The 18,030-nt window shown below is 54.4% G+C and overlaps 1 protein-coding gene across 1 annotated transcript; it reads left to right on the top strand.

The window, feature by feature from the left end:
• The first annotated feature begins 1,363 nt into the window (after positions 1-1,363).
• On the top strand, positions 1,364-17,961 carry LOC132251550 (uncharacterized). The gene is made up of 4 exons (XM_059731381.1): positions 1,364-1,409; positions 4,157-4,545; positions 16,991-17,216; positions 17,906-17,961. Exons 1-4 carry the CDS (start codon positions 1,364-1,366, stop codon positions 17,959-17,961), a joined length of 717 nt encoding a protein of 238 aa, XP_059587364.1.
• The last annotated feature ends 69 nt before the right edge of the window (positions 17,962-18,030 follow it).

Raw genomic sequence — 18,030 nt, forward strand, 5'->3', positions numbered from 1 at the left:
TCCTACTGTTGATGAATCTGCATGGATGAAGGTGATGAAGGGCTTGCATGTGGGAGTGGTCATCACCCGTCTCTTCATCCTCCTGTTGCAGTAGGAATCAATGAACGGCGGGTATGACGGCTCGTTGATGTGCTGCCTCTGCAACGCGCCGTATTGTGACTCCCTGCTGTCTGCGCTCGGCCAGGAAGACATCGGCATCAGCATCGGGAAGGTCAGCAGCTGACGCTGGGGCTTGGCATTGTGATGTCACTGCAGGGAGCAGCACTGTTGCCACAGCAACCAGGGGTTTCCCTCCCACAGGGCAAGGTGCTGAGTGCTGGGGCTGTGGGCGCCTCTGGTCTGGCCTGGCCGGGGAGTGGTACCAGTCTGGGACAACCTTAGCCCCTGAACTCTTTGGTCGTGTTCTCCTTTATTCTCCTTGTGGAAGGCCCCACAATCGTGCTGTCATGCACCAGTACGTCAGATGCAAGGAAAACCAGCTCCACTGGTATTTAGGGTCCTGCCCCAGCCCCTGATGCTGAATCCCTGTGCAGAAACACTGTGCTGCCAGGATAGGGCTGCTGCTCCCTGCTGCAAGGTACGTTGTGTCTTTCCTGGGACACCCTGGCCTTGCTCTCAGGCTCTGGGGAAGCGCTTCACCTTCAGGCAGGCAGGTCCTGCTGTCCATATGCAGGGCATGGTCTGGGCTCCTACTTGTCTCCATGGCTCTCGCGCCCTTCCAGGACCAGCTGCTCCCCCACCCGCCTGGCATTTAACAACAGGACTATCCCTGGTTCAGGAGGACCTGGTTAAACAGCAGCGCCTGGTGCCAGGACCTCAGGCCCTGTCTGATCGCTGCCCTGTGGAGTCAGGGCACGTCAAGGCAGTAACTGGGGCTGGGAACAACCTGGCACTGCTCCCCAGAGTAGGGACCTGCTGAACAAATCAAGGCACCCCCAGGCTGATGAGGCTTAGTTCAGGGACTGTACAATTAAGTGCATTGACCCACCCCCCATGAGGCCATCACAAGAGCATCCAAGGGAAGGGGTTGTTCCCTGGGAGGGAAGGAAGTACCAGAGCTTTGACAGCACTGGGTCATAAGCAGGTTCCCTGAATCCTCTGGGTCTTCATCGGCTTCCCCAGGTTCCTAAACCCCTCGGGCCTTAACCCCCTGTAAATCAATAGCCAGATGTACAATATTTGAGGAAAAGTTGCCAAGGGCCCTTATAAAACGAGCACATGCAAATGGTGTGACCCCATTTCCTGTTTATTCCCTGCAAGGCTCATCCTCATTAAGCACCAGCCCTGCCCTGGGTTTCTCAGTGTCTCCGCAGACCTGCCCCTTCCTACCTGCTGAGGACACCAGGCATTAGCCAGAACAACCATGATGCCAGCACTGGCTTTGCTGTCCCTGCTGGCAGCCCCCCTCGGTGAGTGTCTGCTTCCGTGTAGGGCAGGGGGATGCAGAGGTAGAGAGAGAGGGTACATTATCTCACACCGGGTTCATTTCTCTATTAGGTGTCCTGTCCCAGGTCACATTGAAGGAGTCTGGCCCAGGGGTGGTGAAGCCTGGTTAGACCCTCATTCTGACTTGCACCGTGTCTGGATTCTCTCTCACTAGCTATCCTGTGCACTGGGTTTGCCAGGCAGATGGAAAAGGGTTGCAGTGGGTTGGAGCTATCGGGAAAGATGGAAGCACTGGTTATAATAGTGTTCTCCAAAGCCGCCTCACCATCAGCAGAGGCACCTCCAGCAGCCAAGTGCACCTGCGTCTGACCGGGCTCCAGCCTGCAGACACAGCCCGGTATTACTGTGCCACAGACGCAGTGAATGAAAACCCATGGGAGCCTGCACAAAAACCATGACCTACCAGGCCTGGACAGTCACTCTAGCACGAACTCCCCGAGGAAGGGATGAGGGGCAGAGACCCCTGAGCACCCAGAGCAGAGCGCTAGTCACTGCAGCGCTGCACTGCTGAGCTCCCGGCTCTGCACTCCGAGGAGACAAACCCCGCAGCACACGGGTATGGGGAAAACACCCCCATTGCTGTGCTCAACTCCAAATCCCATGGAGACAATGCACAGCAGAGACCCAGGCCCAGCCTGACCCCCCTGGGCTCTCTTCCCCCCTCCCTGAGCTGCACAGGGAACAAGGCCCCTGATCCCCCATGCACGGGGTTGTTTTGGGACACTCTCAGGTCCTCTGTTCACCCAAACTGCTCCAGCTCTGTGGCTACTTCTGATCCCTTCTCCCTACTCTGACATCACAGCTCTCCACACTCCCATCAGAGACTGTTTCCTCTGCATCTTGAGTTTAACAACAAAGTGCTCGGCTGCCCTAAAGGGCCATCACCATGTACTGAGTGCTCAGACCCTGGCACCTCCTATGTCTGCTCAGATATGGAGATATAGATATATAATTATATTGATATCTACAGGCATGTCGCATCTTAAGCAGGGGTGAGGTTCTGAGGTCACCGCGTAGGGCGAAAATAGCGTATAGTCAAATCACCAGTGACTTGAGAAGCGGCAACTGCCTCTGCCTCCAAAACCTCCCGCCGCCGCTGCAGAGCCGTGCTGGGAGCTGTGCAGCCGGCGGCAGCGGCGCAGCGCGGGGTGGTGGGGGGGATGGCTGCGTGCCACCAGGCCACCACCAGCTCCCAAAACCTCCCAGGGCCACCGCATACTCAAGCCCCGCCCCCTGAGTATAGTTGAATTTGCGCACGTTAAATGAGCATATGACACGACTGCACTGTATATATCGATATAGGTATATAATCTCCACCTCTAACACTCTGCCAAGCGGCCCTTGTGGTTCACTCGGCAGCTCAAAGCACACTAAAAACTGGGGCTGTGCGAGGCTTCAGATAGAGCTTCGGATCTGGAGAAGCTTCCCACGCTTTAGGGTCTGAAGCGGCACATCCGGGTCGAAGCGCTGCCTCGTTCGGCTTCCCGAAGAGCTTAGGAGGCACCTCGGAGATCCGGCCATAGGGTATAATGGGGAAGCAAGAAAATACCTATAACTTTGTTGTTTTTTCTCCAATTTGGATTAAATTTGGACGGACAGTAGACTCTGCAGAAGGAATGAAGCCTGACAAGTTTCAAGAAGATCAGTGCAGCAGTTTCGGGGTAACATCACACCAAATTCTTGAAAGCAAAACTCCTGTCACATCTACGTGTTACAACACAGTGGGGTGAAAACTGCAGGGCTGGTAACTCTTACTGAGGCCACAAAGCCGGCCAAGTTTCAAGAAGATCAGTGCAGGGGTTTGGCAGGAACTCTGAATCGGATTGGATCGCGGACATCCAAAATGGCCGGATCCAAAGCCGGATCAGATCGCTGCCGACTCGCACAGGCCGACTAGAAACCCATTACACCATTTGCATCATGCAAACACACACGTATCCCAATACCCATACCCCCACCCACTGCCCTCCTCAGAGGGCCTAATCCTAAAAATGTCTATGCTGTACCCCTCTCCACTGGATATATATTTCTATATATATAGAAATAAATATTTTTGAAAAAAAAAAAAAAAGTAGCTGGGTCAGCCATGCTCCCCGTCCACCCCTTGCAGTTGTGGGCTGGGGCTGGGCCAAGACCCCTGCCCTTACATGGCAGGATTGGAGCCAGGTTGCCCACTGCCCTGTGCTACGCAGCTGGATGGGGCCCACTTCCCCTGCCCTGGGCACGGAATCAGGTCCACTGAACTGGCCATTCAGCGTAGATCCCAAAAATGCTGAGCACCACTGGCAAAGATGGCCATAAAGGATGAACCTCAAAGGACCAATTCTGAATGTGAGGACACGAAGAGTTTGCATGCTGCATTTCCCCCTATATTCATCATTTGCCCAGTTTAATGCCAAGTATTTATTAGCCTTTCCCCTCTGGCGGTGCTGACCCCAGTGTCTCCCCTGTGCCAGAGACTGAGCCCCATGCAGAGAGAGCAGGGCCCTGTGCTGAGCGCTCCCAGCCTGGGGCTGCTTATACCCTCCTGGGAGCAGCATGCAAATCCCTGGCCAGGGCTACTGGTTAAATAGAGATCCTGTATCCAGGAGCCTCAGTCTGTACCCAGCCCCTTGCTGCCTGCTGAGTCTCCCTGGTTATAGGGCAGCAGCAATGAACTCCTTATTCCTATTCCTGTTGCTTCTCTCTACTCCCCCATGTAGGTTATGAGGAAGGTTCAGGGGAATCCAGGGCTCTGGGGTTTCTCCATGGACCTTATTTTTTACCTACTTTCTTTTTCTTTTAGGTGTGCTCTCTGATGTGCAGCTGGTTGAGTCTGGCCCAGGGGTGGTGAAGCCTGCAGAGACCCTCACCCTGACCTGCACTGTCACAGGTTTCTCCATCACCACCAGTAATTACTATTGGAGCTGGATCCAGCAGCCTCCTGGGAAAGGGCTGGAATACATGGGGTACATTAGCTACAGCGGCAGCACAAACTACAACCCATCCCTCCAGAGCCGCATCACCATTTCCAGGGACACTTCCAAGAACCAGTTCTCCCTGCAGCTGCGCTCTCTGACAGCCGCAGACACCGCCACGTATTACTGTGCCAGAGACACAGTGACACAGAGCAGAGCAGGGGCTGCACAAAAAGGGGAAGCCTGTTCTTTCTAATGCAGCCTAATTGCAACTCAGACAGGGAAGTTTCCACCTAGAAACCCCACACACATGGGGGGAATCTCAGACAGGATCAGCCTTGGCCACCTGAGGGCTTGCTGTATTTGGACCTGTAATGTTGCAGAGAGCAAAGGCCTGAGAGCTTCACCAGGCATGTGTCAGACAGTCGGTATAAAACAGTACATACCTCACAGGAGCCCCATCATAGGGTGTTTGGGATCCTCATCCCTGTGAGCGGCCGTGGCAGTGGGGCTCCTCAGTCCCTTGGGCCCTTGGGGAATGTCCAGCCCAGCCTGCTCAAAGGGGGAGCAGCACAATAGTCCAAGTCCTGAATTGCCAAGAAACATTTCTGCTGGCATTATATTCAGCTAAGTGTACCCAGGTCTACACAGGTTTGTATTCCCCTCTCCAATTGAGGGAATAATTGGCAGGGCAGGGTGCTGTGGAGGGACACAGCAGCCCAGTGGCTGCCTTTGTCCCCTCTAGTGTCAGGCCCAGTCACTCAATTACTGAACTATATACAAATTTATTTTGCAATAAAAACATTAAAGGGTAAGGACATAAATTATATTTACAGGTATAAATTTACAAAACAATATACCCTATACCATTTATATACACCCAATTATTATTAAAAAATACAAATGAACAACATAAAATCCAGAGCAAAGGCTATTGATGGGCAATCTTATAACTCTATTAATATACAAACTATTACTTCAACTTATTCACATAAGCTTTAGGGCATAGTCTACAAATATAAGAAGTAATCCTTAGACTAGGCAGGTGCCCTCCAGGGCAGAGGCCCCATTCCCAAGGTACAGCTACAGGGAAGGAGCTGGGGGGAAAGAAAAGGAGAGGCAGACCCCCAAAACTCCTAAGATCCCTCTGTCACCCAGGAGTGGCCACGTGGAGTCCCTTCACAACCCTGCGGGTCCCTCTCCTGAGCGGACCCTCTCACCAGGGTTACTTACCACTCCACAGGCCCGCAGGGTTGCCTCCCATTCTGCAGGTCCAGCTCTGTTCCTTGCCAGGCTTTCCTGCACCCGACTCTGCTGCCACCCGCCTGGCTTCGAGCCACATACACCACTCTGTGTAGTGGGCGCTTCACCTTGTGCTAGGGGTTGGAGGCCCGGGCAGCCTTGTGCAGCACCGGTACTCGGTCTGCTCCTCGACCCTATGGGCAGCAGCATCTGCACTGAGCTGCTTCTGCATGACAAAGATCCTGCTCCTTGCACCGGCCTGCGCACCATGTCTCTGGCCACACACCAAAAGGTGCAGACCCGAGCCACTGCATACAACTCCCAGGGCCCAGACACCGTGTGCCGTGCTGCACACCAAGAGCCTAACTGCTGGGGCGGTCTGCAGCTCCCTGCTGATGGACATCCTCAGGGACTCTCCTGGGCTCCGGCTTCACCTGCCGAGCCGCTCTCCTCCGCTCTACGCCCGGCTCTTCTCCCTTCTCCCTTCTCCGCCATCTCCCTCTGCCGAGCGCGCAGCTCCTTTCATATTCTCCAGGGCTCCCACCCTGAAGTCTCCCCGACCGGACAGTGCTGCAGTCTCCAACCAGGTCAAGTTCAGCTCTTCTCCCCTCCATTCAGGAAAGGGGAGTGGCTCATTTCCCTCGCTGATTCCCGATTGGTGGATGCACTTCACCAATCAAAACAGCAGAATCTCAAGCCTGGGCCTGAACCCAAGCTCTGAAACATGCGCTGCTGCAAGGACATTTCCAAAAGGCTTGAGGGGAAGCACACAGCTCTCCTCCCCCATTCCCATTTCTCTCAGCTCCTTTGGCTTCCAAAGAAACGCTGCTTGTGGGCACCAGAGAGGAGGGAATCTCTCCTCTACCGCCTCAGGTCCTGCTAGGCCCTCACATCCGCACCAATCGTTCAGGACCTTCTTTCCTGCTTCTGTATTTCATGGGCCATTTGAAAAAGCCAGCAGAAATCTTTGCTTACATGAATGCCACCACCTCCCTGCACCCTGGATCAGGTCTGCCCTGCCCTGGCACCCCCAAATCCCTGGTTCTGCACCCCCCACCACAACCAAGCAGGGAAAGGAAACGACACAGAGCTGCTGCCACCACCCCTCCTGGCTGGGCTCAGGCAGGACAGCAGCAGCGGCGCAGTAAGATCCATGGTGGTTGGCTGGGCAGGTGGGTCCTCCTTTCCTGCTTGCTCCCCTTGGACAGCCCTTGGAGCTAAAGGTAAGCTGGCGGGCACAGGGGCATGAGTGAGCCATGAGGGGACGTGGATTTTTCTATAGTCACTGGCTTTCCCTAAGACAGGGAGAAAGAAAGCGATTCAGGAGCTAGAGCTGGAGCCAGGGGAAAGAGGTGCTCTGTACATGTCCCAGGACCAAGCCAAGGCACTGTCTGGGAGGAGAGAGCAGCTGGGACTTTGGGTAAGACAGAATATCCTAAATCCTCTCACTGTTCTCCCAGGACCAGGCTGTCCATGCTGATGTGAATTTCACCTGGAGAAGCTGCCAGACTCAGGCCACCTCTTGGAGTTACGGGTGGAAAATACCTGGTACAGCTGCTGCCATGAGAACAAAGCTGAGCCATGGGCCATCTTCCCTGGGGCTGGAGGGCAGAGATCTCAGGGCACTCGACACTGGGACGCGGGGGCTGTGTGCTCTCAAGCTGGGAGCTGCAGCATCAGGTGGGAGCCCGCAGACTTTTAGCAGCAATGGCTGGGGGCAAACTTCAATTACTCATTAAAGCACAAGTGAAATTCATTTACTTACCTTTATCCCTTGCAATAAAGTTAATGAAGCCTTAACCTCCAGGGAAGGAGGCCCTTTCCCCTTGGGCACGACATCCTAGGGCTGGTGAGTATGCTGCCACCCCCTAGCATCATTCCCTGAACCTCTGATAGAAACCAGCATCAAACAGAGAGAGACCTGTGAGCCAAATAGCCCTCCAGCCTGATCCATGGATGAACATCCTACAGCCTGAATTCTCATTTGCTCCAAGACCCCCGAACGTCAGTCACCAAAGGCCCGTGATATTGCTGCAACAGTAATCAGCTCTGCCTCCAATCCTCTTCTCCCCAGAGAACAGGGCACATCTGCTCCCACTTGCAGATTAATATCTAAGCTGTAAAAGCAATACAAACCTGGTATTCTCCCCTTATAGCCTCAGAGACAGTTGGGGAAGTATGATGCTTCCTGCCATGAACTTGCATGTGAAGAGCAGACAGAACAGAGCTACTGAAAATATTCACACCAAAACATTTCTAATATCCTTTCCCAAGAGCCTTATCCCTGTGAAGTTCAGAAGAAAAAATAAAAGAAGCTGTGCTGGAGCCTCCCTTTTCAAACCAGCTCTCCACAATCAAACCAGAACCGAGAATCACTCCCGATTCTGACTATATTAGGGAGAATTTACTCCAAATCTCTGGTTCAGGCCACCAAGAATTGCAAACCATGGCGTGCAATCTAGGCAAAGACGAGCTTCCCGCGACAGAATACAAATACCTGAAGACAGTTTTCCCTAAGCTGTTTCTTAGTTATTCGGTACTGGTTGGACCTACTGAAAAACTCCAGGGCCAACTCATGCAGTGAGTCAAGAAGGCTCTGCAAGTAAGGAGAGGCTGAAGGGTCAGATGTCCAGAAATGCAGTGACAGGAATAAAGGGTTTTACAAAACAGACCCACGAAGGCTTGGGGCTAGCTAGGCTTTGGCTTTCATCTCTCATTTAAGTGTTTGTGAAGGGAATGATCACCTATGACCTTGTTCCCCCGCTCTGCAGCACCGTGAGCATCCCTGCTAAGAGGAGTTCATGTGGAAGTGGGGGATTCTTCTCTCTGTCTCTGGCCACATACAGCACCTCGCACCGGTCCCTTCCTCGGGGGCTGAGCTTACGTGAGGGGCTAGACTCGTAGACGTTCCCTTCATAGAGAACACATACAAATGCAATAGCCCAGGGCCCAATGTAAACCCTGCGAGTACCCAGATACCTGAGAGGGGACAGATGCGAATGAGTGGTGAGATCCTTCTCCCCATCAGGAATCGCTGCCAGAGCAGCACCATGCTACCCTGGGGGAGCATCCTGTGCCTCCTCCATGCCCTCCAAGGTATCTCTTCCCCTACCCATGGCCAGGCAGAGGTGGGTGGTACCTGAGAGCACTGCTGGTTCTTACCCTGGTGCCCAGAGAAACCCAGGACAGGATAGGTTTCCAGCAGTTTCATCAGCTCTCATGCAGGGCCTGAGGGAACATGGTCCTTTGAATGTCCTTTCCCCACAGGTACCCATTTGCAGGTCCAGGTGGTGGAGTCCGGAGGGGGAGTTCAGGTGCCCACAGGATCTCTCTGCCTCCCTCACCTGCCAAACCTCTGGGATCAACTTCATTGCCTAGTAGATGGAGCGGTTCTGGCTCTCCCCAGCCACGGGGCTACAGTGGGTGGCAGAGACACGCAAAGCTGCCAACAACCATGCCACCAACTACAGCGACATGGTGAAAGGGTGGGTCACCATCTCCAGGGAAGACTCCAGCAGCCTGCTGTACCTGCAGATGAATGGCCTGAAGGCAGAAGACACAGCCCTGTATTACTGCACCAGACACACAACAATCAGAGATGTATTCAAGTCTCTATGAAAACCTGTCCAAATGTTCCCTCCCTCCTGGTGATGGCATGGAGCAGCAGTCACTGAGATTACGGATCAGTCCGGGCCCAGTACTCCTGGATTTCAAGTTCTCCAGGCCTTTCACCACCTGTTTGTGTCTCCATTGCCCCAATCCCAGGTCATCCTGGCCCCATCTGGAGCAGAAATAAAGCAGCCCAGTGTTTCCACTAGTCAATCCAGTACAGCATGCCTGCACCCCCAGCTTGCCCAGTGGTATTCAGTAGGGTCCTCCAGCTTCGGGCTGCTCTCGTGCAAATAGAAATATGCTGTGTTTGGATTGCCTGCAGTAAAGTAACTGTTGGTGAGCAAGACAGCTGCTCCAGCCACGGACTCTCCTAGTGAGAAACAGCTGCTCTCCCCAGCGCTGCTCTGTACGTCCACAGATTGGGACAGGGTTATCTAGGGCCACACCTGAGCCCATCACTGCAGCATCTCAGCATGTCACAAGCCTGGGGGAGGCCAGGGAGAAAACTGCCAAGTGGGAGAACAGGAAAGTGGGTCAGGGGGGAGTGATGGGTGAATGCCAAGAGGCACAGGCTGGGCTCCACCACCATAGTACTGGGTGCCCCAAAAGGGGAGAAGCAAAGACCCAAACCAGTGCTGTCTGGGGCCTGTCCAGTACATTCTTCACCAAACCTCTCCCACAATGGTGAGACTTGAAGAATCATCCCCACAGCGCTGGTGGAAGCGTCTGGGACTGGCCAGGGTCAGAGATGGAGCCTGTGTTAGGTGGCCCACTGGTCGCATCCAGCCTACCTAACACCCAAACCCAGGACAACACTCATAGCGCAGGGGCCATCAATGCAGGGCAGGGGGCTCAGGGTACCTGGGAGCATGGTCCCCAGTGCCTAAACCTGCACTCCTGGGGCAGCAATGCAAGCCCTGGCTTAATTCACTGCTCCTGCAGACACCCAAGTGAGGGACAACCCTCAGCCCCAAAGCTCCCAAACACGTTGAGCAGCGACACAGAGTGGGCTGAGAGGAAGGGAAGGGAGCAGGAAGGATTCATCTAAAAAGCAGTCTGTATTTTTGTGGAGACCGTGCAGACAGGACCCCACACGCAGACCTCGCATTCAGCCCCTCTGGCCCAGCCCTCCATTGCACTGGACCCTCCTCCTCCCAGGGAGGGGGCTGGAGGGCTGGAGTAGAGCGGGGCTCTATGAGAGCAGAGAGATGCAAATCCAGTGCTGCAGAGGCCTCATAAATGCTGACACCCTCTGGTCCTGCAAGGTTGGGGGGAGCAGGGGGTGAGCAGAGGTCTGTGCCATCCCTGCAGCCCAGCACCATGCTATCCTGGGGATCTCTCCTCTTTCTCCTCATGGCCCTGTCAGGTGAGTCCCCAGCCCCCTGCCACAGCCCACACATCCCTGCACACCTCCAGGGAACAAGAACTAATAATCCTCACCTGATTCAAAGGCCAATGGAAAATCTGCAGTGAGTGGTGCCCTGGCTCCATGGGCTTTGGCAGAGGCTGGCAGAAACAGGATCCTGAAACATGCTTTTTTCTCCCCAGGTGCCCAGTCCCAGGTGCAGCTGCTGGAGTCGGGAGGGGATGTGAGGAAGCCTGGAGACTGTCTGCGCCTCTCCTGCAAAGCCTCCGGGTTCACCTTCAGCAGTTTCTACATGGGGAAGTCTCCTCCCTCCCAGACTAGGCTACAGCCTGGGGCTTCAGATCTTCCCACATCCATGGCAGGCATCCTGCACGCAGGCCCGAGCCTGGAGACCTTGTGGTTCAGTTGCTCCCTAGTCTTGCTTCCCGCTGGACAGAGGAAGAGGGAGGAAAAGCCCAGGAGCAATCCCTCATCACCAAAATTGTGTAGCTGAGATCTTCCCGCTGGAGGCATTCAGGTCTCTCGCAGGCAGCAGCCTGCCGGCCCCTGAGCTCCCTAAAGCTTCTCCTGATCATGACATGCCCCCTGCACTGACACATCAGCGCTCATTGCATTTTCTGTCTTCAGTGCCAAGCCTGCATCCAAGCCCTCCACGGTCCTTGAAGCCTGCTGCATACACAGGCACCAGCAGAAAGCGAGGAAGCAAGGCAGTAGCCAGCCAGGCCTGCGGAGATCCTTCCCAAAGCATCACCCCCAGACAGCGCTGCTGCCCAGGAGCAATCCCTGTGCAGCGTGGCTGGAGCTCCCTCCCTGCCTCACCCCAGGAAAAGGCCCAGGGAGGAAGAGGAGGCAGGAACTGCCCTGCAGAAGGCAGGGACAGGGCGGCTGTGGCCAGCTCAGCACACGTTGTCCAGAGCCCCAAGGATCTCACTAAGCAGCTTTCAATGGACTGGGCCTCTGGGCTGAACAGGCCTGTCAAGGGGGAAGGTCAGAATAGCAGCTGGGAGGGTTTAGACTCCAGCTGCCAGGGATCACAGTCACATCTGTCCTCCACTGGCACTCCCAGCATCACGGCCCTGCCACTTGGAGGAAACCAGGAACTTAGCCCAGCTCAGAGCACAAACTGCACAGTTTTTCCAACCAAGACCTCACCCAAGAACCCCGGGTATTTGATAGTTTCCTGGACAATCTTAGCTGCGGCAATGCTCCCTCCCTGTTGTACAACAGAACCACAAACAAACACCAAAGACAGTGTCAGAGATAAAAGAAGTGCAAGATCTCATGCCAGCATCATCTGAGGACCAAAACCCACCAGTCCCTGCAGCCGCGCTCCCTGGCAGCCACCAACCCCACCACGTATTACTGAGCTGGGGACAGGGTGACAGAGCCGCGCAGGGGCTGCACAAGAGGCAGAAGCAGGCTCTGATCAGACACCAGCACCAATTTTTCCTGAGAGAGACAGCGTGCGACTGTAAGAGCAAGAAAAAGAGGCACAGGCCCCAAACCTGGAGAAACCGCCGCCCTGCCCTGCCCTGCCCTGCGCGGCTGAAGGAAACGTGCCCTTTTCCCAGAGCACAGCCAGGTGCTGCCTGTGTCCAGGGACCAGCTGGGAATCACCAAGCGGGTCACAAGGGATGTGAAGACCTTCTGCAAGGCCCTCAGTCTCTGCAGAGAGAGGCAGCCAGGACTCACTCACCATCGACCCCAGCACCTCACAGCGCACAGCGGGGTCAGTCTATGCCACAGGGAAAGCCCCAGCCCCTTCCTCCCACAGCGAGATGCAGGCATTCCCAGTTCCCTCACTTTCCTCCTCCTGCCCCGTCCCTCCAACAAGCCCAAGCCCCTGAGTCAGTGCTAGTGGAGGGGGAACACCAACACCCAAGAAAAATTTGTTTTACTTAAGCTTTAGCATAAATCAATAATGTTTAGCATGAATATAGCAGTCATTTTATTGTATGTTTTAATGTATGGATTTTAAGTTGTTATTATGAATTCAGTTTGTTATTGCATCTTTACAGCGATTGCAGGTTGTCCAGCAACACCCTCCTAGCTACCCACGGGCATTACCAGCCTATATACCAACACCCCACACCAGGATGGCATCCGAGCCTGCCTTACATATCTACAAGAGCAAGATTACAATTCAGAGTACAGGCCCAAAGATATTACTGACCTTATACACTTCATCCTCATACACAGCAATATCACTTTTAACAACCAACACTTCCTCCAGATCATCGGCACGGCTATGGGCACCAAAATGGCCCCACAGTATACCAACATTTGTATAACCACCTGGAAGAAGAATTCCTCAAGGACTGCACCATCAAACACTTGCTATACTTAAGGTATATCGATGACATCATCATTTGCACTGAAAAGCTGCAATCTCTGATTGAGTTCGATGAGAAATTCAACAATCACCATCCTTCCATCTGACTATCTCTTGAATACTCCAGCACCAACATCTCCTTTTTGGACATGATGATCAGCATCCATAATGGCCAACTACAGATCTCATTATGAAAGAAACCCACAGACCAACATGTATATCTGCAGTCAACAAGCAATCACCTTAAAAACACTAAAAAAGCTGTGATATACAGCCAAGCCCTCAGATACCCCCAAATTTGCACTGAGGACAACACCCGGGATCCCCACCTCACTAGTCTAAAAAAGGCTTTCACCCAACAAGGAAACTTTTCCAGAGAGATAGATTTTAGACAAAGAAGTTACAGAGTCAGGAAAGGTGGACCGGTCACCCAACACCAACTTGATAATCCCTATAAAGGAGAGAGACTTAGCAGTAAGAGGTGGGGTAACACTCTGTGAACTTCACTGGAGCAGTCTGTCTCCCCCATTCCTGATCTCATGCTAACTAGGCTGGCCACCTACAGTATTTGAGCAACAAACTTTGGTAACTATAACATCCGCAGAGTGATTTGAGTGAGTGTGTGTGTGTATGAGCGCTCTTTTGCATATTATAAACAATAAATGAAGCATTTTGCCTTATCTCCCTCATAAAGTCTCGCTCATCATAAGAGCTATTTGGTAATTTGTGAAGCACTCTCACCTCCCAGATGGACACCTTCCTCTCCTAATTCCTCCTCCCACAGTTTCTCTAAGCTGCAGGACAGGAGCCAGCCCAAAGCAGGAACCAGCCTCCCCGGCATGAGTCTGATGGACCCCCTGGACCTGATGGGCAGGTAATGACTGCAACTGCGAGGTAATTAGGGCCCCATTAACCCTTTCCAGCCTACTGCTCTTCCAGCAGCCTGGTTTCCATCAGAGCACGGACAAGACGTGTGTTTATGCACAGGAGGGTGGAAGTTGTCCCCTTGGCCTCTGCAGGACCAGGTCCCACCTCTGCAGACACTTCCAGGGACTAGGCCTTTGCAGCTGCAATATCTGGAGACACCCTCCCACCAGCCCCTAATTGCTTTGCAGTGAGAGGGCATCCTCTAGCTCAGCACAGCCTACATAGAGGCGCAGAGATGTCCAGAGACACTCAGTGCCCTGCCAGGTCTCAGCTTTCTGCAGCACGTGCGACAAGGGCCCTCGGGGCAGGGACAGCCCGAACCAGGGACGTTCCTGTGCCCTTCCCCCGACCCTGCAGAGACTCAGGATGAACCAGGCTGATTCCTCCACCAGGGGGCAGCACCTCCCCCACCCACCTGTCACCCCCCGCCCCCCACACCCCCACCCAGCTCCTGTCCCACTGCACCAGCACACGGGGACCCCGGCTCCTTCCCACCAGCAAGGGACGGCACCACACACCCTGCAGCGTGTGTGCTAGGCCCCTAAACAGCCTCCGGCCCCTTCCCTAAGCATTCCCCACTAGGGATGCAGACACAGCTCCTGCCCCACAGCCTGCAGCCAGGCTGGGCTCAGCTACCAGGGGCTTTCATTACCCTGGGAGGCAACCAAATCCCCCAGTGTCAGAGAGGGACAGAGTGAGACCCACAACACCAGGCACTGGGCTCCCAGAAACTGGTTTTACTTTAGGGCTTCAGCTCCCAGGCCTTAACCTGGAGGCCAGGGCAGGGAGTGCAGACACCTCTCCCCTCAGCTTCCTCTCCCAGCTGCAGGGCAGGAGCCTGCCAGGAGCAGCCAACAGCCTCCCTGCAGCCTGCTGGAGCAGCTGGGCTGGAACAAGCTGGGAGGTTAGCCCTGCCTGTGCTGCTCCCTCTGGCCTGCCCCTTCCCTCCTCCAGCCTGGCCTGCACAGGGCATGTTTCCACATACAAGCTGCTCCCCTGCATCTCCCCCACACCTAGTCTCTGTCTCTCAGTCCGACCCAGCCTGAGCGATCCTTGTAGCACTGAGCTGTTGCAGTGACGCCATCCACTTTTCTGCTGGGAGTGAGACCCCCAGCCAGAGCACAGGGACAAGCAGCAGGGTCACAGTGTGCGTGCCTTGGGAAAGGGTACAGATATGGAGCAACAGGCACTGCCTATAGCACAGGGGCACAAGTACACACACATAGAGTAGCAACACATACACACACAAATATAAGTCCCTCCATATTATTCCTACTTCAGACCCAGGCAAACTGTCTGTGAAAGCTTAGCTCAACCTAGCAAACCTGTCCATGTAGCTGCGTCTGGAAACTCAGTGCCACAACACCCAGGAGATGAGCTTCCCTCCTGGGCTGTGGTCTCTGCTCCCCTGCAGTGCCCTGCTCTGCCCCCTGCTCCTCCAGGCCCTAGCCCCAGGTGAGGGTTGGGGGCTGCAGACATCTCCACATATTGCACAGGACACAGGCAGCACAGGCACACAGAGAAGGGCAAGGAGATGGGCCAAAGGGAAGCAGGTCCCTTACAGGCAGGTAGTGCCTTTGTCAGCATTTCCCCTGGCTGTGCTCAGGAAGACAGAAGGCAAAGCAATGCAGCCCCCAGCTCCACCCCAGGCCCCTGCCATTCACTGTAATACCTGCCCTACCCTAGGTGATTCCCAGGAGCACGGGAAAGCCCCATCCTGGATCTGTATGCTCCAAGCTCCATCTCCCACTCCAACATGGCCTCCTCATCAGCTTGTGCTGCCCCACACCAACCCCACCTGCTGCCTTTGCATCTCCTGGAAAAGCAGGAGCTCCTTGGGGCAGGGCCCTGATGTCTGCTCTGGGCCGGTGCAGCACGAGCACAACAAAGGCTGGACCAGAGCTGTAGCCAGTCAGAGCTGTAAGGACAAGGGAGGACATGGCATGAGCAAGGGGAAGACATCCCCTGAGAGCAGGGATGAGCAGCACCCACTGCACTGGATCCGGGGAACAAAATGCACACAAACAGGCACACATGCATGTGCATGCACACTGGATGATTTGAAGCTTCCCCTGATCCATCCCCCATCTCCAGACCCAAGAGGGGTGTCACATTGGGGTTCAGGCCCTGAGCTACGAGCCTAAGCCTGAGCAAGAAGGAGCCTAGGGCAGCATGACATGAAGGAAGACCAGGGTGGGGGGAAATCTCTTCCACTCCCAGCCCAGCCCTCTGAAGACTCGAGCTGGCAACAAGCAGGTAGCTGCAGCGGGGCAGGAGTGAGGGGAGCTGGTGCCCCCAGGGCAGACCAGGAGCAGGGCAAGGTGGGGCTCTGAGCAGGTCTCAGGGGTCGGTGAAGCCCAGAGGGGGCTGAATATCAGAGACAAACTGCAGGACTGGGGGCCTCAGCCCCAAGCCCCTCGGGCTCCCAGGCTCCCCCAGCTAGCACTGGCACCTCAGGGAACATCTCTAGTGCCCAAATCCCTACAAAACCCAGTACCCATACCCTAACCCAGGTTACTGACACACGGGCACACAACATGACCTGCTGGGATCTGGCCTCATCCCTGCCAGGTACCACCATCTCCTGTCCACCGTGCAAATGAGGATGTCTTATCCCAACTAAGGAGAGAAGACCCAAATGGACCAAGGCTGAGGATCAAGGGCCCCTGAGATACTCGTGCCCTGTCATCAGGAGGGGGGAGAAGAGCAGGGAACTGAAGCCAGAGCCCTGCCCACAGCCTGGTTCAGCCATGGATCCAAGCACCGGCCCTTCCCCTCTGTCTGTGCTCATCCCACCACCTTCTTCTGTGCAGAGACTCAGAGCCCTGTGCAGAGAGAGGAGGGCCCTGTGCTGAGCACTCCCAGCCCAGGGCTGCTCACACCCTCCTGGGACCTGCATGCAAATCCCTGGCCAGGGGCTCCTGCTTAAATACAGCTTGTGGGCTGGGGAGCCTCAGTCCATGCTCAGCCCCTTCTTGCCTTCTGGGAGTCCCCCTTGTTATAGGGCAACAGCAATGAGCTCCTTATTTCTCTTCCTCTTCCTTCTCTCTTCTCTGCCATGTAGGTTGTGGGGAAGGGTGGTGGGAAGCCAGAGCACTGGGGCTTCCTCCCTGGACCTGCTTCTTCACCTACTTTCTCTTTTCTTTAGGTGTGCTCTCTGCTGTGCAGCTGGTTGAGTGTGGCCCAGGGGTGGTGAAGCCTGCAGAGACCCTCACGCTGACCTGCACTGTCACAGGTTTCTCCACCACCACCAGTGGTTACCTTTGGAGCTGGATCCGGCAGCCTCCTGGGAAAGGGCTGGAGTGGATGGGGTACATATATGAGAGCTTTGATAGCACAAGCTACAACCCATTCCTCAAGAGCCGCATCACCATTTCCAAGGACAACTCCAAGAGCCAGTTCTCCCTGCAGCTGCGCTCTCTGACAGCCGCAGACACCGCCACGTATTACTGTGCCAGTGACACAGCGACACAGAGCAGAGCAGGGGCTGCAGAAAAAGGGGAAGCCTGTTCTTCTTAATGTGGCAAAATTGCAACAGCCCAGACAAGGAAGTTGCCACCTGAAAACCTCACACACGTGGAGGGAAACTCTAACAGGATCATCCTTGGCCATCTGAGGGTTGTTATATTTGGACATATAACAGTCCAGACAGCAAAGCCCTGACAGCTTCGCTGGTCATTTGCAAGACAGAGGTTATCCAGCAGTACAAGTCTCAAGAAGGCTTCATCACAGAGCATTTGGGGCCTTGTCAGCATGGTTGGGTATGGCAGTGGGGCTCCTCCTCACTGCCTGGCCCTGCCTGCCCAAAGGGCCGCCAGCACAATACTCCTGAATTCAAAACACACGTCTTTTCTGCAATTGCATTCACCAAAGCATTTCCAAAATACTTGAGAGGAAGTCCCTAGGTTCTCCTCTCCCACTCCAGTTTTTCCGGCACAGTTTGAGGTTTTGTGGAGTATTCACTCTAATCTCTTGGTGTATATAAATCACAGTTGAGTATATTAGGTCTCAAATTACCAGATCATTCCTCATTTCTTTCTTTCACTGGTGACCCTGAGTCTTGCCTCTCACGTCTTGTAAAAGAGTTCATCTGGGTGGATGTAACCATTAAGCGATGGACTACTGGTCTCTCCTATTGAGTTTTTGACCCTTCTCAAAAAAAGAAAAAAAAGAAAAAAAAAAAAAGAAAAAGGGTTTTTTACTTTGTA

This window comes from Alligator mississippiensis, chromosome 7 (assembly GCF_030867095.1).
Source record: "Alligator mississippiensis isolate rAllMis1 chromosome 7, rAllMis1, whole genome shotgun sequence".
Classification (NCBI taxonomy): domain Eukaryota; kingdom Metazoa; phylum Chordata; order Crocodylia; family Alligatoridae; genus Alligator; species Alligator mississippiensis.